Source organism: Nicotiana tomentosiformis, chromosome 6 (genome assembly GCF_000390325.3).
Source record: "Nicotiana tomentosiformis chromosome 6, ASM39032v3, whole genome shotgun sequence".
In the NCBI taxonomy this organism is placed as follows: domain Eukaryota; kingdom Viridiplantae; phylum Streptophyta; class Magnoliopsida; order Solanales; family Solanaceae; genus Nicotiana; species Nicotiana tomentosiformis.
In genome coordinates, this window is record NC_090817.1 from 100,586,304 (window position 1) to 100,611,956 (window position 25,653).

The window sequence follows — 25,653 nt, forward strand, 5'->3', positions numbered from 1 at the left end:
GCGACGAGCCAGATTATGATGTATGCGATGAAACGTCCCGTCGGTACAGTTATCAAGGCATTAATTACATGTCAGTTGTTGGTCGGCCATTACCGATTCCGAATCGTCGCCAGCCACCTATAATAGCCCAATCTTTTCTTCATTCAAACTTTACACTCAAAGCTTTTTCTTTATTCTTGCATCTTCCTCAGAAGAATCCCTTTGCTTCATAATTTTTAGACCAAAATTTCTAGAACCCCAATTAAACCGCATATCATCCTAATTCTCTCTTTTCTTGTTCATCAATGGCGAAAACCTCCAAAACAGTGCCGCAAAGGAAACCTCTTCTTCATTGTGACCTGCCGGCGGTGAGGATGCGGCGGAGCCCCACCCTGAGGAATTCGTTCCGATAGGGTGCTCCATCATCATGGACTTTAAAGGTCGAAAAAGCCTCCTCGGTACCGGGCTGATGTGAGCTGATCTCGAGGTACATGTGTTCCATCACCTAGAAAATCCTCGACAAAGTAAAAAAGGAATGCAACTGGGGCGAAAAGCATGTGGTAATCCCATCGCCTGAAGAATCAATTACTACCCACGTGGAGGGGTTCTTAAGTATTTATGCTTACCCCTTTACGTTGGGTCCCTTAGATCCTGTCATCGCCAATTTCTGCAAGAGATATGACGTGACCCTTGGCCAGATCCACCCTTCTTTTTAGAGAAAAGTGATTCTCATCCGATTCTTCTCGAGCAAAATCGAGGGGTGTCCTTTCACCCTCGATCACCTTATGAGTCTTTATAGTCCCCGACTCTATCGAGGGGGGCTAATCAAGCTTGCTCGCCGATCCACCAAAGCCCCGTTCTCGAGCATAGATGAGACCTGTGAGCGAGATTGGATGTGCCAATTTGTTCGAATCAAGACTTTGGACCTAATCCCTGCCGAAGACATGCCGTTTCCTGAAAAATGGAATATGAATCGTGAGTAATATTCCCCTTTGAATGTTCAATTTTGTGGCTTCTGTTTTCATTTTCTTTATCCACTTTTTCTATGTTGTTACAGCTGTGGCCCAGATGCCGGAACCGATTACGGAACTTAAACAATGGTTTGAAGGTCTGGTGTTGCAGAGACCATACTTCGAGCACGCTTGGATGGAATTGTCAAAGGGTCTATGGGAGGCCAACTGTCATGGAAAGTTTCTTTCTTAGAACGGTTATCATTTGATCTTTTTCTTTGGCTTATCTCCCTTTTTTGCTTTGTAGGCGTTGGGAAGGATGTTGCCATAAGGCCCCCATCTGGTGACAAAGAAGTCCCTGCTCCGAAGCAGGCCAAAGAGAAGAAGAGAAAAGAGGCCCCGAGTTCTCCGGTCTCGAAAAAGAAAAAACCGGCGAGGAAGTCTCGCAAGCGCAAGGAGGGCTCCAGTATTATGCCTTCGGACTTGATTCGCCGATTAAGGGACGAGCCCGAAGAAGGAGAAGAGGAAGTAGCCTGTGTTCGGGCTAATGTTTTTGTCACGACCCAAAATTCACATGTCGTGATGGCGCCTATCTCAATAAGCCACAATTTCTTTTAAGTTTGAAAATATAATATATAAATTTAATTGAAAAATCCCACATACTGATGTAATATACACTCCTAAAACCCAGTGTCACTGGATACATGAGCATCTAATATGAATACAAAGTCTTACTGACAATAACATTGTCTGAAAGTATAGAACAGTACAATAACTGAAAGAAAGAGAGGCAAGGTCAGCGTACTCCAAGCAGCTACCTTGATAGTCTCCAACTGACACGCTGAGATCTAACAGTCTTCGTATCCGGGAGCACCTGGATCTGCACACGAGGTGCAAAGTGTAGTATGAGTACAAACAACTCAATAATTAACAAGACTAACCTTTGGGCTGAAAGTAGTGACGAGCTCTGCAGGTACAGTCCAGTACAAATGGTAACAATACAGAAATGTAGGCATGCTTTCAAGTTCAACAGTTTCTTTCAGTACAAATAAAATATATCAATTCTGAACAATAAGAGGAATATGACATCTCTGTATCTACATGCCAATGTACATACTGTATGTGATGCACCTTAGTGAAAACTCCGTGTACTCACAAACTAAAATACTCAATCACTCAGTATTGTATATGGCCAATCTAGCCCAGGGAAGATCCATCCCAAATATATATGTATATCCATCAACTGACAGTCAGTCACTCAGTATTGTATAATGCCAATCCAGCCCAGGGGAAGATCCATCCCCGAATATCAATGATTCGGACAAGATCTATGTCCAGAGAAAATCCATCCCTCAATATAAATGCTTCGGGCAAGATCCATGCCCAGGGAAGATCCACCCCTCAATATATATCTATGGCAAGATCCATGCTCAGGGAAGATCCATCATATATATATCAACTACGCTCACTGTGGGGGTGCAAACTCCGGAGGGGCTCCTTTAGCCCAAGCGCTATAATAGCCAGATCCAGGCATAAATAAATAAACATAACTATCATTCAGAATCTCCAGTCTCTCGGGCTCTCAATGACATGAAAAATCAATCTGACAAGATGATATGAAGTATCAATGAATGACAACAGAGACTGAAATATGATATGCAAGTGATAGATGTGGCTGGGTACAAAATTATAAATTTAAACAATTAATTCAACAACAATACGACCCATGTGGGTCCCAAAATATATAGGCGTGTAGCCTAAATATGATCTTTAACATGAGTCTCAGCTCAATTTCTCTAACACGTGGAGGATATAAGGATAATGACATTTATTTAATTATGCAATCTCCATGGAATCAATTTAAGTCACAATTTCCATGATACACGCCCATACGCCCGTCACCTAGCATGTGCTTCATCTCCAATACAATTCATACCACATGTAATTGAGGGAATTATACCCTCAAAACCAAGATTAGAAGTGTTACTTATCTCAAACCGCATAATTTCTTACTCCGCTATGCCCTTGCCTTGCGAATTGGTCTCCGAAAGCCTCCTATCTATCCACAATTAATTCGATTCAGTCAATACAAATTATTGGAATTAATTCCATAAGAAAATACTAATTTTCTAATAAAATCCAAAATTTAACTCCAAAAATTGCCCGTAGGGCCCACGTCTCGGAACCCGACAAAAGTTACAAAATCCGAAAGTCCATTCAATCATGAGTCCAACTATACCAATTTTACTAAATTCTAATATCAACTCGACCTTCAAATCTGTCACGACCCAAATTCTCCCTCCGTAAATCGTCGTGACGGCACCTAGTCTCTACGACTAGGTAAGCCTAACACTTGCGGAAATGAAATGAAAAACATGAAAATTAACAACTAACAGTAAAAAATATTTTAATACGCAATTGAGATGCCGTTCGACCTATACAATAATCAACTCTCGAAATATACATAACACTCCCAAGAAGTGGAACATCGTTAGTCACAAGCTTTTACGAAGGTCTCACTGTTCTATACATCAGTGTCTATAGAAATAAAAGAAGAATCAACATAGGGGGATAGAGGGGGACTCCGAGGATCTGCGGGCGCGGGCAGATGTACCTTGAAGTTCTCCGAAAACAGCAGCGACTGCAACTAAGGCCGAGGCTGGTAAGAGGAACCAGGATCTGCACACGAAAAACATATGAAGGAAAGGGCGTGAGTACACTACATCGGTACCCAGTAAGTGCCAAGCCTAACCTCGGCCGAGTAGTGACGAGGTCAGGTCAATGCCCTACTGGTATATAATAAATAAGCAGGAGAGTATAACAATATAATAAGAGATTGGAATTTAAACAAAGAGAACACAGCGAAGTAGCAATGCAGAGCACATGGATAAACAGTAGGGTATCTCCCGAGATACCGTCTCGTAGTCCAAAAATAAAAGTGCAAGGAGATCTCCCGAGGAACCGCCTCGTAGTCTCAAAAGTAAATATGCAGAGAGAACTCTCGAGGAACCGCCTCGTAGTCTCAAAAGTAAATATGCAGGGAGAACTCCCTAGGAACCGCCTCGTAGTCCCATAATAAATACGCAACTCAAACAAATGAATATAACAGTTACAGCAAGAAATCTACAATTTAGACTAAGTACAAGTCAAGAAAGAAACATGACTTACTAAACATGTTGCAAAGAGTTCAAATAGGCAATTAGGACACGTAGACATGCTATTCTAGGCTAACAGGATAACTAGACATGCTAATATACTCAGATAAGATGAAAACAAGCTATTACTCAGTAAAAATAAAATCAGGGTTTTCCATGAATAGCCCGTGTATGCACTCGTCACCTCACGTACACGGCGCTCACATATCATAACAACACCAAATCCTAAGGGGATTTCCACCACACAAGGTTAGACAAGCCACTTACCTCGAACCAAGCTCAATCAATCAGTAACAATGCCTTTATTATGAATATACGACTCCGAATGACCCAAATCTAGCCAAAATCAAATTCATATCATAAATACAAATATAAGAAACTAATCAAATTTAATGAAATCAAAGCTAAAGCAAGAAATTAGAAAATCGCCCCAAAAGGTCTCCCCGGGCCCATGTCTCGGAGTTGGGTAAAAGTCATAAAATATGAACACCCATTCACTCACGAGTCTAACCATACAAGAATTACTCGAATCCGACCTCGAATCACCTTCCAAAACTCGAAATTTTAGTCTACGAAGTTTCTACCATTTTCCCCCAAATCCCTAATTAGATGATGAAAATAACAATAGATTCATGAAATATAGTCCAATCCGAGTTATATCCACTTACCCTAACAATCTCCTTGAATAAATCTCGAAATATCGCCTCACACCGAGCTCTCAAACTCCATAAATTGAAATGGGAAATCAACCCTCGAATTCCTATTTTATGCCCAGTAAACTCGCCTGTGCAAGCCTTCAACCGCACCTGCGGGAAATCCATCGCATGTGTTAAAATCACTAAAAGGGACTGGGACCGGCAAGGGGGCCGCACCTGCGTGTGTGCGCCTGCTGAGCACTGTCCGCTTCTGCGGTCATTCACCGTGCCTGCAGTTCCTATAACACATCTACAGGCATCGCAGATGCGGAAATTCCCTCGCACCTGCAATCCCTGGTCATGCCTCCAATCTCCACTTCTGCGCTTTGTGCGCCGCACGTGCGATCCCACACCTGCGGTCTCCCCGCCGCAGGTGCGAAAACACCAGATGCCTGAAGACTTCAGCAATAACACAAATCCAACTTTTGATCCGTTAAGCACCCGAAACTCACCCGAGGCCCCCGCGACCTCAACCAAACATACCAACCAATCCTAAAACACCATACGAACATAGTCGAGCCCTCAAACCACATCAAACAACGCTAAAATCATGAATCATCCTCCGATTCAAACTTAAAGAACTTGAAACTTCAAAATTCGACAACCCATGCCGAAAACAACCAAACCACGTCCGATTGACCCCAAATTTTGCACACAGGTCATATTCGACGCTACAGACCTACTCCAACTTCCGGAATTGGAATTCGACCCCGATATAAAAAAGTCCACTATTGGTCAAAATCTCTAAAACTTCAACTTTCGCCATTTCAAGCCTAAATGAGCTACAGACCTCCAAAACACTATCCGAACACGCCCCTAAGTCCAAAATAACCTAACGAAACAGACGGAACTCCATTCCGGAGTCATCTTCACACAGTTCCGACTACAGTCCAAATGCTAAGGCTTAAACCTCCATTTAGGGACTAAGTCCCAAAACACTCCAAAAACCAAAATGAAACCTCCCAACAAGTCACAATAGCAGAAATAGATATGGGAGAAACAGTTAATAGGGGATCGGGGCTATAACTCTCAAAATGACCGGCCGGGTTATTACATCCTTCCCCTATTAAAACAATCATTCGTCCTCGAACGAGCATAAAGACATACCTGAAGTGGTAAAAAGATGAGGATAATGGCTGCGCATATCATGTTCGGTCTCCCAAGTCGCCTCCTCGACCGGCTGACCCCTCCACCGAACCTTCACAGAAGCAATGTTCTTTGACCTCAGCTTTCGAACCTACCTGTCCAAAATAGCCACTAGCTCCTAGACATAAGATAGATCCTTGTCCAACTGGACTGAGCTAAAATCCAACACATGAGCCGAATCGCCGTGATACTTCCAGAGCATAGAAACATGAAATACTGGATGGACCCCTGCAAGACTAGGAGGCAAGGCAAGCTCATAAGCAACCTCCCCAACGCGTCGCAACACCTCATATGGGCCGATAAATCGTGGGCTTAGCTTGCCCTTCTTCCCGAACCTCATAACGCCCTTTATAGGAAAAACCCGGAGAAAGACCCGCTCTCCAACCATGAATGCAACATCGTGAACCTTCCGATACGCATAACTCTCCTCTCTGGACTGGGCTGTGTGAAGTCGATCCTGAATCACCTTCATCCTATCCAGGGTATCCTAAACCAAGTCTGTACCCAATAATCTAGCCTCGCCCGGCTCGAACCAACCCACTGGAGACTGACACCGCCTACCATATAGAGCCTCATACGGTGCCATCTGAATGCTTGACTGATAACTGTTGTTGTACGCAAACTTCGCAAGTGGCGAAAACTTATCCCAAGGAACCCCAAAATCTATCACACAAGCGCAGAGCATATCCTCCAGTATCTGAATAGTGCGCTCAAACTGTCTTTCCGTCTGAGGGTGAAATATTGTGCTCAACTCAACTCGAGTACCCATCTTTTGCTGTACAGCCCTCTAGAATCATGAGTTAAACTGCATACCCCGGTTAGAGATAATAAATACCGATAGTCCATGAAGCGTGATGATCTCGCGGATGTAAATTCGAGCCAGATGCTCGGAAGAATAAATAGTCATCACAGGAATGAAATGAGCTGACTTGGTCAGCCTATCCATAATCACCCAAACTGCATCAAACCTCCGCTAAGTCTGTGGGAGTCCAACAACGAAATCCATAGTGATCCGCTTCTATTTCCACTCCAGAATCTCTAACTTCTGAAGCAACCCACCCGATCGCTGATGCTCATACTTCACCTGCTGGTAATTTAGGCACCGAGCCTCATACTCCACTATGTCCTTCTTCATCTTACTCCACCAGTAATGCTACCTCAAGTCCTGAAACATCTTCGCTGCACCCAGATGAATAGAGTACCGCGAGCTATGAGCTTCCTGAAGAATCAACTCAGGCAAACCATATACATTAGGCACACATAGCCTGCCCTGCATCCTCAATACACCATCATCCCCAGTAGTGACCTCCTTAGCATTACCGTGCTGAACCGTGTCCTTAAGGACAAGCAGGTAGGGGTCATCATACTGACGCTCCCTGATGCGATCATAAAGAGAAGACCGAGAGACCATATAAGCCAACACTCGACTCGGCTCAGAAATATCCAATCTCACAAACTGGCTGGCTAAGGCCTGAACGTCCAATGCTAAGGGTCTCTCTACTGCTAGAATATATGCTAAACTCTCAAAACTCTCCGCCCGGTGACTCAAAGCATCGGCCTCCACATTGGCCTTCCTCGGGTGGTACAAAATGGTTATATCATAGTCCTTAAGTAGCTCCAACCACCTCCGCTGATGCAAGTCAAGATACTTTGGCTTGAACAGATGCTGCCAACTCCGATGATTGGTGTAAATCTCACAAGGAACACCGTACAAATAGTGCCGCCAAATCTTCAGGGCATGAACAATAGCTGCTAACTCAAGGTCATGAAAATGATAGTTTTTCTCATGCACCTTCAGCTGTCTGGACGCGTAGGCAACCACCCTACCATCCTGCATCAACACCGTGCCAAGACCAATCCGCGACACATCACAATATACAATGTAAGACCCCGCACCTATAGGCAATACTAATACTGGGGCTGTAGTCAAAGCCGTCTTGAGCTTCTGAAAGCTCTCCTCATATTCCTCTGTCCACCTGAACGGAGCACCCTTCTGTGTCAGCCTGGTCATAGGTGCTACAATAAATGAGAAACCCTTTACAAACCGACGGTAATACCCTGCCAAACAAAGAAAACTCTAGATCTCCGTAGCCGAGGACGATCTGGGCCAACTCTGCACTGCTTCTATTTTCTTCGGATCCACCTGGATCCCATCACTCGTTACTACATGACCCAAGAATGCCACTGAGTCTAGCCAAAATTCACACTTCGAAAATTTTGCATATAACTTCTTTTCTCTTAAGGTTTGAAGCACAGTCCGTAGGTGCTGTTCATGATCCTCCCGAGTCTGGGAGTACAACAGAATGTCGTCAATAAACACAATGACGAAGGAGTCAAGATAAGGCCGAAACATACTGTGCATAAAAGCTGCTGGGGCATTGGTCAGCCTAAAAGACATCACAAGGAACTCATAGTGACCATATCGAGTCCTGAAGACCGTCTTCGGGATATCTTGCTCTCGAATCTTTAACTGATGATAGCCTAAACGTAAGTTAATCCTGGAGAACACTCTGGCACCCTGTAACTGATCAAATAAGTCATCAATATGAGGCAATAAATACATGTTCTTCACTGTAACTTTGTTCAACTAGAGATAATCAATGCACATACGCATAGAACTATCATTTGTCTTCACAAACAAGACAGGAGCACCCCATGGTGACACACTGGGCCAAATGAAGCCCTTATCAAGCAACTCCTGTAACTGCTCCTTCAACTCCTTCAATTCAGGAGGAGCCATACAATATGGAGGAATAGAGATGGGCAGAGTGCCCGACAACAAATCAATGCCAAAATCAATATCTCTGTCGGGCGGCATGCCCGGAAGATCAGCTGTAAATACACATGGGAAGTCCCTCACTATTGGAACTGACTCAACTGTAACGGTATCAATACTGACATCTCTCACATAAGCTAGATACGCGTCACATCCCTTCTCAACCATTTGTTGATCCTTAAGAAATGAAATAACTCTGCGGGGAGTATACTCTAAGGTACCTCTCCACTCTAATCGCGGTAAGCCTGGCATAGCCAGCATCACGGTCATAGCGTGACAATCAAGAATAGCATAATGGGGCGAAAACCAGTCCATGCCCAAGATAACATCAAAATCTACCATGCTGAGTAATAATAAATCGGCTCTGGTCTCAAAACCACTAAGAGCAATCAAACACGACCGATACACGTGGTCATTAACAAGAGAATCTCCCACAGCAGTAGGCACATAAACAGGGGAACTCAAAGAATCCTGAGATACGCCCAAATGTGGGGCAAAATAAGAGGACACATATGAATATGTAGAGCGTGGGTTAAATAATACCGACGCATCTCTATGACAGACTGGAACAATACCTATAATGACAGAGTCTAAAGCAACTGCCTCTATACGAGCCAGAAGAGCATAATAACTGGCCTGTCCTCCCCCTCTAGGACAACCTTGACGTCCCCAACCTCCACCTCGAGCTGGCTGAGCAGGTGGGGCGGTAACTGGTGCTGGAATTATGGCCTGAGGACCCGGTGGAGCATGTAGTGAGAATTCTGTGGAGGTGCACCCCTCCTAAGTATGGGGCAATCCCTCACCATATGGCGGGTGTCGCCATACTCAAAATAACCCTTCGGAGGGCGAGGCTATTGTGACTGACTCGGGCCAGGTCTGCTGGACTGGCCACTAAAAGCACCCCGAGCATGAGGCACACTAGATACTGGTGGTGCATAATAGGGCTCTTGGGGCCTAGCAGGGGCTGGAATACCACTGACGGCTGGAAGAGCTGAATGAATAGGGCGACTTACATAACCCCTACCATGGCGAGCTGCCGGGGCACGAGCTCCAGAATAAGAACCAGTCTCTCGAGACCTCTTAGCCTCTTTCTCCTCTCGGTCCCGGGTAAGCATTCCCTCCAATCGCCTGGCAATACTCACAATCTGCTGGTAAGAGATATCCATCTCTAACTCCTTGGCCTAATCCAGACTGTGGCAACCAAGGCCGGTGCATATCGGGCCAATTCACTGAAGCAGTCTGCATACTTTTATACAGTCATAGCACCCTAGTGCAGCTGCTCAAACTCCGTGCGCCATGTGTCTCTATGGCTCTGAGGGACATACTCTCTCAAAAACATGTACGAGAACTGAGTCCATGTAAGTGAAACTGCCTCATCCGGACTACTCAACTCATAAACACGCCACCACTAATAGGCTGCTCCTCTAAGCTGGAAGGTGGTAAAAGAAACCCCACTCGTCTCCGCTACGCCCATAGTACGGAGAATACGATGACACTCCTCCAAAAAACCTTGAGCATCCTCTGTAGCTAATCCGCTGAAGGTTGGTAGGTGGCACTTCTTGTACCTCTCAAGTCTGAGCTGCTCCGCCTCCGAAGCGGTTGTTGTGGTCTCATGCTAAACTAGAGCTACCGGCAACATATGAATGAACTTTGGGTCCTGATCAACCCGGACCCTCTGCTCAAGAGTGCGGGCTACGGGAGTCTGTGCCCCTCCCCCGGCCTGAGATGCGGCGGGAGCTAATGGAATCAATCCAGCCTGAACTAAGGTGCTAGACATGCTCATGAACTGGGCTAGAGTCTCCTGGAGGGCTGGTGCAGCAATAGGAACCTCTGGTGCCTGCCCTCCAACTGGAGCAGTTGGGGGCTCCTCTGTCGCAGCTCGCGCGGGTGGTCAGGATGCATCGTGTGGTCGTCCTCTACCTCGGCCTCGGCTTCTAGCAGCTCTACCAGGGGGCGTGGGTGCCTGGTTATTAGATCCTCCGGTACGGGTCCTCACCATCTGCAAGAAATAATAGATTACAGAAGTTTAGAATTTTTGATGCCAACAAATTTCGCACGACAAGGAATCAAAGAAGCATAATTTTTCCTAACAGTTCCATAGGCTCCCGAAGTTAAGTACAGACGTCTCTGTACCGATCCGCGAGAATATAATAAACCATCTTATGACTCACGACACCTATGAACCTAGAGCTCAGATACCAACTTGTCACGACCCAAATTCTCCCTCCGTGAATCGTCGTGACGACACCTAGTCTCTACCACTAGGTAAGCCTAACACTTGCGGAAATGAAATGAAAAACATGAAAATTAACAACTAACAGTAACAGATATTTTAATAAGCAATTGAGATGCCGCTCGGCCTATATAATAATCAACTCTCGAAATATACATAACACTCCCAAGACCCGAAATACCGTAAGTCACAAGTTTCTACGAAGTTCTATTTGTTCTATACATTAGAGTCTATAGAAATAAGAGAAGAATAAACATAGGGGGATAGAGGGGGACTTCGAGGATTTGCGGGCGCGGGCATATGTACCTTGAAGTTCTCCGAAAACAGCAGCGACTGCAACTAAGGATGAGGTTGGTAAGAGGAATCTGGATCTGCACACGAAAAACATGTGCAGGAAAGGGCGTGAGTACACTACATCGGTACCCAGTAAGTGCCAAACCTAACCTCAGCCGAGTAATGACGAGGTCATGTCAATGCCCTACTGGTATATAATAAATAAGCAGGAGAGTACAACAATATAATAAGAGACTGGAATTTAAACAAAGAGAACAAAACGAAGTAGCAACGCAGAACACATGGATAAATAGTAGGGGATCTCCCGAGATACCGTCTCGTAGTCCCAAAATAAAAGTGCAAGGAGATCTCCCGAGGAACCGCCTCGTAGTCTCAAAAGTAAATATGCAGGGAGAACTCCCGAGGAACCGCCTCGTAGTCTCAAAAGTAAATGTGCAGAAGGGATCTCCCGGGATACTGTCCCGTAGTCCCAAAATAAATACGCAACTCAAACAAATGAATATAACAGTTACAACAAGAAATCTACAATTTAGACTAAGTAGAAGTCAAGAAAGAAGAAGGACTTACTAAACATGTTGCAAAGAGTTCAAATAGGCAATTAGGACACGTAGACATGCTATTATAGGCTAACAGGATAACTGCACATGCTAGTATACTCAGATAAGATGAAAATAGGCTATTATTCAGTAAAGATAAATCAGGTTTTTCCACAAATAGCCTATGTACGCACTCGTCACCTCGCGTACACGGCGCTCACATATCATAACAACACCAAATCCTAAGGGGATTTCTCCCACACAAGGTTAGGCAAGTCACTTACCTCGAACCAAGATCAATCAATCGGTAACAATGCCTTTTCTACGAATATCCGACTCCGAATGGCCCAAATCTAGCCAAAAATCAAATTCATTCCATAAATACAACTATAAGAAATTAGTCTAATTAATGAAATCAAAGCTAAAGCAAGAAATTAGAAAATCATCCCAAAAGGTCTCCCCGGGCCCACGTCTCGGAGTCGAGTAAAGGTCACAAAATATGAACACTCATTCACTCACGAATCTAATCATACAAGAATTACTCAAATCTGACCTCGAATCACCTTCTAAAACTCGAAATTTTAGTCTATGAAGTTTCTACCATTTTCCCCCAAATTTCCAACTCAAATCCCTAATTAGTTGATGAAAATAGCAATAGATTCATGAAATATAGTCCAATCCGAGTTAGAACCACTTACCCTAACAATCTCCTTGAAGAAATCTCGAAATATCGCTTCACACCGAGCTCTCAAACTCCCAAAATCGAAATGGGAAATCAACCCTCGAATTCCTATTTTATGCCCAGTAAACTCGCTTCTGCGAGCCTTCAACCGCCCATGCAGTACCGCACCTGCGGAAAATCTATCACAGGTACAAAAATCACTAAGGGGGTGGGGACCGCATCTGCGGCAAGGGGACCGCACCTGCGTGTGCGCGCCTTTGGAGCGCTGTTCGCTTCTGCGGTCATTTACCGCGCTTGCAGTTCCTATTATGCATCTGGGGGTATCGTAGATGCAGAAATTCCCTCACACTTGCGATCCCTGGTCATGCCTCCAATCTCCGCTTCTGCGCTTTGTGCGCCGCAGGTGCGATCCCACACCTGCGGTCTCCCCGCCGCAGGTGCGAAAACACCAGATGCCTGAAGACTTCAGCAATAACACAAATCCAACTTTTGATCCGTTAAGCACCCAAAACTCACCCGAGGCCCTCGGGACCTCAATCAAACGTACCAACCAATCCTAAAACACCATACGAACATAGTCGAGCCCTCAAACCACATCAAACAACGCTAAAATCACGAATCATCCTCCGATTCAAACTTAAAGAACTTGAAACTTCCAAATTCGACAACCGATGCCGAAACCCACCAAACCACATCCGATTGACCCCAAATTTTGTACACGGGTCATATTCGATACGGACCTATCTAACTTCCGAAAATTGGAATCCGACCCTGATTTCAAAAAGTCCACTATCGGTCAAAATCTCCAAAACTTCGACTTTCGACATTTCAAGCCTAAATGAGCTACAGATGTCCAAAACACTATCCGGACATTCCCTAAGTCCAAAATCACCTAACAGAGCTAACGGAACAGACGAAACTCCATTCCAGAGTCGTCTTCACATAGTTCCGACTACGGTCTAAATCCTAAGGCTTAAACCTCCATTTAGGGACTAAGTGTCCCAAAACACTCCAAAAGCCAAAACGAAACCTCCCGGCAAGTCACAATAGCAGAAATAGATATGGGAGAAGCAGTTAATAGGGGATCGGGGCTATAACTCTCAAAATGACCGGCCGAGTCGTTACATCCTTCCCCTCTTAAAACAATCGTTCGTCCTCGAACAAGCATAAAGACATACCTGAAGTGGTCAAAATATGAGGATAATGGCTATGCATATCATGCTCGATCTCCCAGGTCGACTCTTCGACCAGCGGACCCCTCCACTAAATCCTCACGGAAGCAATGTTCTTTGACCTCAGCTTTCGAACTAGCCTGTCCAAAATAGCCACTAGCTCCTCGACATAAGATAGATACTTGTCCAACTGGACTGAGCTGAAATCCAACACATGAGCCGGATTGCCGTGATACTTCCAGAGCATAGAAACATGAAATACTGGATGGACCCCTGGAAGACTAGGAGGCAAGGCAAGCTCATAATGAACCTCACCAACGCGTTGCAACACCTCAAATGGGATGATAAACCGTGAACTCAGCTTGCCCTTCTTCCCGAACCTCATAACGCCCTTCATAGGCGAAACCCAGAGCAAGACCCGCTCTCCAACCATGAATGCAATATCGTGAACCTTCCGATCCGCATAACTCTTCTGTCTGGACTGGGTTGTGCGAAGTCGATCCTAAATCACCTTCAGCTTATCGAGGGCATCTCGAACCAAGTCTGTACCAAATAATCTAGCCTCGCTCGGCTCGAACCAACCCACTAGAGACCGACACCGCCTACCATATTAAGCCTCATACGGTGCCATATGAATGGTCGACTCATAACTTTGTTGTAGGCAAACTCCGCAAGTGGAAAAAACTTATCCCAAGCACCCCCAAAATCTATCACACAAGCACGAAGCATATCCTCCAGTATCTGAATAGTGCGCTCGGACTGTCCGTTCGTTTGAGGGTGAAATGTTGTGCTCAACTCAACCCGAGTACCCTGCTCCTACTGTACATCCCTCCAGAACCGTGATGTAAACTGCGTACCCCGGTCAGAGATGATAGATACCGGTACGCCATGAAGCCTGATGATCTCGTGGATGTGAATTCGAGCCAGCTGCTCAAAAGAATATGTAGTCATCACAAGAATGAAATGAGCTGACTTGGTCAGCCTATCCATAATCACCCAAATGGCATCAAACCTCCGCTGAGTCCGTGAAAGTCCAACAACGAAATCTATAGTGATCCGCTCACATTTTCACTCTGGAATCTCTAACTTCTGAAGCAACCCACCCGACCGTTGATGCTCATACTTCACCTGCTGGCAATTTAGGCACCGAGCCACATATTCCACTATGTCCTTCTTCATCCTCCTCCACCAGTAATGCTGCCTCAAGTCCTGATACATCTTCACGACACCCGGATGAATAAAGTACCGCGAGCTATGAGCCTCCTGAAGAATCAACTCACGCAAACCATCTACATTAGGCACACATAGCCTGCCCTGCATCCTCAATACATCATTATCCCCAATAGTGACCTCTTTAGCATCACCGTGCTGAACCGTGTCCTTAAGAACAAGCAGGTGGGGTCATCATACTGACGCTCCCTGATGCGATCATAAAGAGAAGACCGAGAGATCACACAAGCCAACACTCGACTCGGCTCAGAAATATCCAATCTCACAAAGTGGCTGGCTAAGGCATGAACATCGAATGCTAAAGGTCTCTCTATTGCTGGAAGATATGCTAAACTCCCCAAACTCTCCGCCTGGCGACTCAAAGCATCGGCCACCACATTGGCCTTCCCTGGGTGGTACAAAATAGTGATATCATAGTCCTTAAGTAGCTTCAACCACCTCCGCTGACACAAGTTAAGATCCTTTTGCTTGAATAGATGTTGTAAACTCCGATTATCAGTGTAAATATCACAAGGAACACCGTACAAATAGTGGCGCCAAATCTTTAGGGCATGAACAATAGCTGCTAACTCAAGGTCATGAACATGATAGTTTTTCTCATGTACCTTCATCTCTATGGATGCGTAGGCAATCACCCTACCGTCCTGCATCAGCACCGCACCAAGACCAATCCGCGACGCATCACAATATACAATGTAAGACCCTGAACCTGTAGGCAATACCAATACTGGGGCTATAGTCAAAGCCGTCTTGAGCTTCTGAAAGCTCTCCTCACATTCCTCTGTCCACCTGAACGGAGCACCCTTCTGGGTCAACCTGGTCATAGGTGCTGCAATAGATGAGAAACCCTTTACAAACTGACGGTAATACCCTGTTAAACCAAGAAAACTCCGCATATCCGTAGCTAAGTATGGTTTGGGCCAACTCTACACTACTTTTATTTTCTTCGGATCCACCTGGTTCCCATCACTCGATACTACATGACCCAAGAATGCCACTGAGTCTAGCCAAAATTCACACTTCAAAATTTTTGCATATAACTTTGTTTCTCTCAAGGTCTAAAGCACAGTCCTCAGGTGCTGCTCATGATCCTCCAGAGTCCGGGAGTACACCAGAATATCGTCAATAAACATAATGACTAAGGAGTCAAGATAAGGCCGGAACACACCGTGCATCAAGTGCATAAAAGCTGCTGGGGCATTGGTCAGCCCAAAAGACATCACAAGGAACTCGTAGTGACGATATCGAGTCCTGATGTCAGTCTTCGGGAAATCTGGCTCCCGAATCTTTAACTGATGATAGCCTGAACGTAAGTCAATCTTGGAGAATACTCTGGCAACCTATAACTGATCAAATAAGTCATCAATACGGAGTAATGGATACCTGTTCTTCACTGTAACTTTGTTCAACTGGCGATAATCAATGCACATACGCATAGAACCATCCTTTTTCTTCACAAACAAGATAGGAGCACCCAAGGTGACACACTGGGCCGAATGAAGCCCTTATCAAGCAACTCCTGTAACTGCTCATTCAACTCCTTCAATTCAGGAGGAGCCACACGATATGGAGGAATAGAGATGGGTTGAGTGCCCGACAACAAATCAATGCCAAAATCAATATCTCTGTCGAGCGGTAGTCCCGGAAGGTCAGCTGGAAATACATCTGGTAAGTCCCTCACTACTAGAACTGACTAAACTACAGGGGTATCAATACTGACATCTCTCACATAAGATATGTACGCGTCATACCCCTTCTCAACCATTCGTTGAGCCTTAAGAAATGAAATAACTCTGTAGGGAGTATACTCTAAGGTACCCCTCCACTCTAATCATGGTAAGCCTGGCATAGCCAGCGTCACAGTCTTAGTGTGATAATCAAGAATAACATAATGGGGCGACAACCAGTCCATGCCCAAGATAACATCAAAATCTACCATGCTGAGTATTAATAAATCGGCTCTGGTCTCAAAACCACTAAGAGCAATCAAACATGACCGATACATGTGGTCATTAACAAGAGAATCTCCCACAATAATAGACACATAAATAGGGGAACTCAAAGAATCCCGAGATACGCCCAAATGTGGGGAAAAATAAGAGGACACATGAATATGTAGAGCCTGGGTCAAATAATACCGACGCATCTCTATGATAGACTGTAACAATACATGTAATGATAGAGTCAGAATCAACTGCCTCTGTACGATTCGGAAGAGCATAATATCTTGCATGGCCTCCCCCTCTAGGGCGACCTCGACCTCCCCAACCTCCACCTCAAGCTGGCTGAGCAGGTGGGGTGGTAGCTGGTGCTGAAAGCATCGCCTGAGGACCTAGTGGAGCACATGGTGGCTGAGAAGTCTATAGAGGTGCACCCCTTCTAAGTCTGGGGCAATCCCTCACCATATGGCGGGTGTCGCCATACTCAAAACAACCCCTCGAAGGGCGTGGCTGCTGCGACTGACTCGGGCCAGGTCTGCTGGACTGGCCGCTAAAAACAGCCATAGCAGGAGGCACACTAGATACTGGCGGTGCATAATAAGGCTTCTGAGGCCAAGCAGGGGCTGGAATACCACTGGCGACTGGAATAGCTAAATGAATGGGGCGACTCACATAACCCCTACCATGGCGAGCTACTGGGGCACGAGCTCCAGAATAAGAACCAGTCTCTCGAAACCTCTTGGACTCTGTCTTCTCTCGGTCTCGGGCAATCATGCCCTCCAATCTCCTGGCAATACTCACAACCTGCTGATAAGAGATATCCATCTCCAACTCCCTGGCCATACTAATGCAGATACTGGGGTGGAGTCCCTCAATAAATCGTCGAACCCTCTCTCGAACTGTGGCAACCAAGGCCGGTGCATGTCTGGCCAAATCACTGAAGCGGACTGCATACTCTGACACAGTCATAGCACCCTGGCGCAGCTGCTCAAACTCCGTGCGCCATAAGTCCCTAAGGCTCTAAGGGACATACTCTCTCAAATACATGTCTGAGAACTGAGTCCATGTAAGTGAAACTGCCTCATCCGGACTACTCAACTCATAAGCACGCCACCACTGATATGATGCTCCTTTAAGCTGGATGGTGGTAAAAGAAACCCCACTCGTCTCCGCTATACCCATAGTACAGAGAATACGATGACACTCCTCCAGAAAACCCTGAGCATCCTCTGTAGCTAATCCATTGAAGGTAGGTGGGTGGTACTTCTTGTACCTCTCAAGTCTGAGCTGCTCCACCTCCATAGTGGCTGTCCCGGTCTCATGCTGAACCGGAGCTACCGGTGACATAGGAATGAACTCTGGGGCCTGATCAGCCTGGACCCTCTGCTCAGGAGTGCGGGCTGCGGGAGTCTGTGCCCCTCCCCCGGCCTGAGATGCGGCGGGACCTAATGGAATCAATCCAGCCTGAGCTAAGGAGCTGAACATGCTAATGAGCCAAAGTCTCTGGGAGGGTTGGTGCAGCAATAGGAACCTCCAGTGTCTGCCCTCCAGCTGGAGCTGCTGAGGGCTCCTCTGTCGCAACTCACACGGGTGTTTTGGCTGCACCGCATTGTCATCCTCTACCACGGCCCCGGCCTCTGGCGGTTCTAGCAGGGGGCATGGGTGCCTGGTTATCAGATCCTCCGGTACGGGTCCTCACCATCTGCAAGAAATAATAGATTACAGAAGTTTAGAATTTTTGATGCCAACAAATTTCGCACGATAAGGAATCAAAGAAGCATAATTTTTCCTAACAGTTCCATAGACTCCCGAAGATAAGTACAGACGTCTCCGTACCGATCCGCGAGACTCTAATAAACCAGCTTGTGACTCACGACACCTATGAACCTAGAGCTCTGATACCAACTTGTCATGACCCAAATTCTCCCTCCGTGAATCTTCGTGACGACACCTAGTCTCTACGACTAGGTAAGCCTAACACTTGCGTGAAATGAAAAACATGAAAATTAAAAACTAACAGTAACATATATTTTAATAAGCAATTGAGATGCCACTCGGCCTATTCAATAATCAACTCTCAAAATATACATAACACTCCCAAGACCCGAAACACTGTAAGTCACAAGCTTCTACGAAGTTCTTACTATTCTATACATCAATGTCTATATAAATAAGAGAAGAATCAACATAGGGGGATAGAGGGGGAATCCAAGGATTTGCGGGCGCGGGCAGATGTACCTTGAAATTCTCCGTAAACAACAACGACTGCAATTAAGGACGAGGCTGGTAAGAGGGACCTGGATATGCACACAAAGAACATGTGCATGAAAGGGCATGAGTGCACCATAGTGGTACCTAGTAAGTGCCAAGCCTAACCTCGACCGAGTAGTGACGAGGTCAGGTCAAAGCCCTACTGGTATATAATAAATAAACAGGAGAGTATAACAAAATAATAAGAGACTGGAATTTAAACAAAGAGAACACATCGAAGTAGAAACGTAGAACACAGGGATAAACAACAGGGGATCTCTTGAGATACCGTCTCGTACTCCCAAAATAAAAGTGCAAGGAGATCTCCCAAGGAACCGCCTCGTAGTCTCAAAAGTAAATACGCAGGGAGAACTCCCGAGGAACCGCCTCGTAGTATCAAAAGTAAATGTGCAGGAAGAACTCCCAAGGAACCACCTCGTAGTCTCAAAAGTAAATGTGCATGGGGGATCTCCGGGGATACCATCCCGTAGTCCCAAAATAAATACGCAACTCAAACAAATGAATATAACAGTTACAACAAGAAGTCTACAATTTAGACTAAGTACAAGTCAAGAAAGAAGCAGGACTTACTAAACATGTTGCAAAGAGTTCAAATGGGCAATTAGGACACGTAGACATGCTATTCTAGGCTAACAAGATAACTACACATGCTAGTATACTCAGATATGTTGAAAACATGCTATTACTCAGTAAAATAAAATTAGGTTTTTCCACGAATAGCCCATGTACGCACTCGTCACCTCGTGTACACGATGCTCACATATTATAACAACACCAAATCCTAAGGGGATTTCCCCCACACAAGGTTAGGCAAGCCACTTACCTCTAACCAAGCTCAATCAATCGGTAACAATGCCTTTTCCACGAATATCTGACTTCGAATGGCCCAAATCTAGCCAAAATCAAATTCATACCATAAATACAACTATAAGAAACTAATCTAATTAATGAAATCAAAGCTAAAGCAAGAAATTAGAAAATCACCCCAAAAAGTCTCCCCGGGCCCACGTCTCGGAGTCGGGTAAAAGTCACAAAATATGAACACCCATTCACTCACGAGTCTAACCATACAAGAATTACTCGAATCCGACCTCGAATCACCTTCCAAAACTCGAAATTTTAGTCTATGAAGTTTCTACCATTTCCCCCCAAATTTCCAACTCAAATTCCTAATTAGATGATGAAAATAGCAATAGATTCACGGAATATAGTCCAATCCGAGTTAGAACCACTTACCCTAGCAATCTCCTTGAAGAAATCTCAAACAATCGCCTCACACCGAGCTCTCAAACTCCCAAAATCGAAATGGGAAATCAACCCTCTAATTCCTATTTTCTGCCAAAGAAACTCGCTTTTGCGAGCCTTCAACTGCACTTGCGGGAAATCCATCGCAGGTGCGAAAATCACTAAAGTGGGCTGGGACTGCATCTTCGGCAGGGGGGGCGCACCTGCGTGCATCGCAGATGCGTAAATTCCCTTGCACCTGCGATCCATGGTCACGCCTCCAATCTCCGATTCTGTGCTTTGTGTGCCGCACGTGCGATCCCGCACCTGCGGTTTCCCCGCCGCAGGTGCGAAAACACCAGATGCTTGAATGCTTGAAGACTTCAGCAACAACACAAATCCAACTTTTGATTCATTAAGCATCCGAAACTCACCTGAAGCCCCCGGGACCTCAACCAAACATACCAACCAATCCTAAAACACCATATGAACATAGCCGAGCCCTCAAACCACATCAAACAACGCTAAAATCACGAATCATCCTCCGATTCAAACTTAAAGAGCTTGAAATTTCCAAATTTGACAACCGATGCCAAACCAACCAAACCACTCCCGATTGACCTCAAATTTTGTACACAGGTCATATTCGACCCTATGGACCTACTCCATTTTCCGGAATTAGAATCCGACCCCGATATCCAAAAGTCCACTACCGGTCAAAATCTCCAAAACTTCGACTTTCGCCGTTTCAAGCCTAAATGTGTTGCAGACCTCCAAAACACTATCCAGACACGCCCCTAAGTTTAAACTCATCTAAAGGATCTAACGGAATCGATATAACTCCATTCTGGAGTCGTCTTCACACAGTTCCGACTACGGTCCAAATCCTAAGGCTTAAACCTCCATTTTGGGACCAAGTGTCCCAAAACACTCCAAAAACCAAAACGAAACCTCCCGGCAAGTCACAATAGCAGAAATAGATATAGGAGAAGCAGTTAATGGGGGATCGGGGCTATAACTCTCAAAATGACTAGCTGGGTCGTTACAAAATCTTAATTTCTTATTTTGAAATCCCTAGGCCCAAATCCTCTAATTCCACCTCAAAAATACGTAATCTAGTCGAAATACTCAATGATAATCTAATATTATTGAATAAGTCCAATCACAAGTGACTTACCTTAAGGTTTCCTATGCATTCTCTCTGAGAAATCGCCCCAAACCGTGTTTGAAATGCCCAAAAATGAGAAAATCTCGGAGCCCTCTGTTTTTGTAACCAGACCAGTGCTTCTGCTTCTGCGGAATATTTAGCCGCATCTGCAGTATCACAGTTGCAAGAATTCCTTCGCTTCTGCGGACTCGCTTTTGTGAGAAGTTGTCCGCTTCTACGAAGCCGCCTGGCCCACCTCATTTTTGCTTCTGCGATCGAACCTTCGCAAGTGCGACGTTGCTTCTACGGACCACCCGTCTACACTTGTGACCACTGCCTCACCAGCCCTTCGTCCGCTTCTGCGCTTACCATGCTCGCTTCTGCGAGCTCGCACCTGCGAGCCAAATTCTGCAGGTACGATTTCACCAGAAGGCAGAACTTTCCAGATTTCTTCTAAGTCTGAATTTGATCCGTTAACCATCCGAAACTCACCCGAGGCCCCCGGGACCTCAACCAAATACAAAACAAGTCCTAAAAAGTCATACGAACTTAGTCAAATCCTTAAATCGCATCAAACAACTCTAAAACCATGAATTATACCCCATTTCAAGCTTAATGAAACTAAATATTTCCAACTTCTACATTCAACGCCGAAACCTATCAAATCAAGTCCGATTGACCTTAAATTTTGCACCCAAGGAATAAATGACATAACAGAGTTATTCCAATTTTCAGAATCGGATTCCGGCCCCGATATCAAAATGTCAACTCCCCGGTCAAACTTCCAAACTTAAATTTATATTTTAGCCATTTCACGCCTAATTTAGCTACAGGCTTCCAAATATTTTTTCGGACACGCTCCTAAGTCCAAAATCACCATACAGAGCTATTGGAATCATCAAAACTCTATTTCGGGTTCGTTTACACATAAGTCGACATCCTGTCACTATTTTAACCTAAGCTTTAAACCTTGGAACTAAGTGTTCCAATTCATTCCAAAACCTCACCGTACCCAAACCAATCACCCCGACGAGTCACATAACAACTGTAAAGCATAAATTGAGCATTAAATGGGGGAACGGGACTGAAATACTCAAAATGACCGGCCAGGTCATTACAATTTTGATACAAAAATCCTCCGAATTGGCAGAGGTTGGTGAGGGAACTCTAGCGATAATTCCCGAACCAGAAGAAGTTGGGGCCACTCCGTCCCGAGCTGAGATGATCAAAGAAGAGACCGGGGGTGAGGCTTCTTGGGCAGCGGTAGATGTCTTGGGGGATGAGCTCAGGATGGTTGATATTTTCCGGATCCCCTCAGATTTTGGATGCTATGATCCGTGAAGCCAACATGTTGGAAAGTCGATCTTGCGAGGTTATTCAAGGGATGACCGATATCCATGGTTTTTTGGATGGGCTTAAGTATGCTGCCTCGGAAGATATTACCGGGTTCAGTGGATTACCGGTATTGAGGAAAGCATCATGGTCGGGAGCTATCGGGTCTACATCGAGCCCAAAACTGGTGGACCGATTCTCGGCCCAGAGTGTTAATCCCGATCGTAGACGGATGATAGTGCTTTCCTTCTCGAAGGATGCCCGAGTTTTCTCTCCCCTCATGAGGATTGCTAGTTATCTTAGATCCTTGGTGACCGAGGAGGATCAAGCTATGATGAATGCGGTAGGAGCCGCATGCCTTTTCAACAAGGCCCAACATGCCCTAATTCGGGTAATTTCGAGGGTATCTCTATTGTTTCTTTTATATTTAGAGTTGTAGATAATTCTAACATCTTCTTCCTGGTTTACAAGCTTTGGTGTTGAATCATGAGGCTTTCCTCCAAATCCGGGAGGAGCATGAGGCTGAGGTTCAGAATCTCACCGAGAAGAGTGACAGCTACAAGCTTCTTAGTGAGAAGCTTCAGGTAGATTTGGTGATGGCTCGGGATGAGCACTCTGAGATGGCTGAGCAGGTATTTCGAGTGCTTCATGATAGTGAAGATGAATTGGAGATAACTACTAATGATCCGATTATGTAGTTTCGACAGAGGTTCGAACAAATCAGACATCTCCAAACGTAGGTGAGTGCGATAGAGGCCAAGGTAGAAGAATTCAAAAAGAACATGGACATTCTGGCCTCGAAAAAGGAGATCGTCCAAGCTCAATTGGAGTCGGCCGAGGCCCAGCTTCAAGTTGCAAAAGAGAAGGCCTCGGTGTAGGTCGAGAAGTTCAAGGACCTTCAGTATCGGTTAGATTTGGCCATTTCTCATAAGGCAAGCTTGACCGATGAAGTTGAAGTGGACAGATCTGAGGCGACCGTAGCCAAGTCTGAGGTAGCTGTGGCCAACCAAAGAGCTGATGCTAAAGTGACCCAGTTTAGGGTTGATGTCAATGTCAACAGGCCAAGGCCAAGGGCATGGTTGAACATGTGAAGTGGTATTCTCGAAGGGAAGCACTCAAGGGGGCTCAGGCCCAGAGCTTCGATATCATGTTTGAGATCAAAAAGGCTAGAGCGGAGGAAGCTAGGGCCCGGAAGCTGGCCTTCCCTGAGGAAGACTCCGAGAGTTTGAGTGAATCCGAAGACGGAGAAGATCCCGAGGATGGGAGTGCGACCTCCGATGTAAACCAAGCCTCTTAGGACATTTTGTTTTTTCTTTTGTATTTTTCTTGAGGCCGTTTTTCTTTTGGATGTTGTAAATTTAGGCCGATTTGGCCTTTGTAAAAAACTATTGTGTATAAATATAAGGCTTTTCTTTTCCCTTTTGGCTTTCGTATTTTTCCTTTGCCTTGTTTGTATTTACAAAGGTTGGAAATGACTTAGCATGAAACAATAAGGTTGTGTTCGAGGGTTCGAACAAACCTTGCCTTTATCTCCTTTCTGGGTTAAGGCATTGTTAAGGTTCGATGTTACCAAAGATTTTCCTAGAAAACATCTTAAGTTTGAGATTTTGCCAAGGGTATCCCTTAGAACCGGTATTGAAAGGATTTTTTATTTTCTCGAAGGCCTACTTTTGTTACGGTTTTCGGACATATCCAAACCGTGTTCAATTGGCCATAGCCATTTATTTCGAGAGTTACCCATTGGGTTTGTTTTCCCGTTTTATCTGGGTTTGCCCGGGATAATAGTCCTCGAGAGGGGTGACCGTGACTTCAAGAAATCAGGGCGTTGCCTATTAGGTCTTTTGTTCCCGAGGCCTGATGACGGGCTGTTTGAGTCGGATGGCAGTCTCCGAGTGAGGGAGGAATTATTCATATTCCGGTTAAGTACTGCCCTTGGGCTTGTATTTGTATTCGTAAGTACGAAGCTCTTTGTAAAGAAAGAAGACAAAAAAGTTTTTCAAAGCATAAGATGTTTGTAAGGAACATACTTCTCATTATTCTCGATCGAAACACGGTTCGAGAAATCTTTATGGGCACGGTTCGATTTGTCCGTTTGACCCTTACAATAAATCCTATCTATTGAGATCCTCCCTTTATGAAGTAGTTTCCTTTCTAGAGTTGATATTTGAAGATAACGCATATCCGAGGGTAGTCCCCCCAGTATTCGAGGTTGATTGCAAAGGAACCTCGGATAATGTTGAATGGATATCCGATGCCGATTCACAATTGGGGTTAATTCTAAGTTAGCATGATTCGTCATTGCCTCATTAAAAACCTTGCCGAAAAAACCAATTTGGGACAAAATTCGGTCTGAGGGAAAAAGAGGGCAACACATACTTTCAGACCTAAAGGCTTCGTGTCGTTTGCTAAAAATTCCTCCTCATTTCTTGTCGACCACCTACAAGTGTTAATCTAAAAATAGAAAAGGAAATGAAAAATAGGGCGTACCTTAGCAGTAGTACCGCTTTAGGTGAGATATGTTCCAATTGCTAGGCAGTTGCTCCCCATTCATCGTACCGAGCTTGTAGGATCCTTTCCCAGTGACGTCGAGAATTTGGTATGGTCCTTCCCAATTTGAACTTAATTTACCTTCATTGGGATTTCTGGTGTTTAAGGTGAATTTTCTAAGTACTAACTCCCCGACATTAAAATATCGAAGGTTAGCTCTTCGATTGTAGTATCTCTCGATCCGTTGCTTTTGCGGATAATTGGATGAGGGCTGTTTCGCGTCTTTCATCCAATAGTTCTAGGCTTGTGTTCATGGCCTCGTCATTTGATTCCTTATTTGCGTATCGAGACCGGATACTTGGCTCTTCAACTTTGACCGGTATTAGAGCTTCGACGCCATAAAC

At 45.1% G+C, this 25,653-nt stretch overlaps 1 protein-coding gene across 1 annotated transcript; it reads left to right on the forward strand.

Annotated features, from left to right (window-relative positions):
• Positions 1-923: 923 nt before the first annotated feature.
• On the forward strand, positions 924-24,059 carry LOC138894493 (protein gar2-like). Its single transcript, XM_070179193.1, has 5 exons — positions 924-954; positions 1,037-1,141; positions 1,237-1,464; positions 23,234-23,394; positions 23,823-24,059. Exons 1-5 carry the CDS (start codon positions 924-926, stop codon positions 24,057-24,059), a joined length of 762 nt encoding a protein of 253 aa, XP_070035294.1.
• Positions 24,060-25,653: the final 1,594 nt, after the last annotated feature.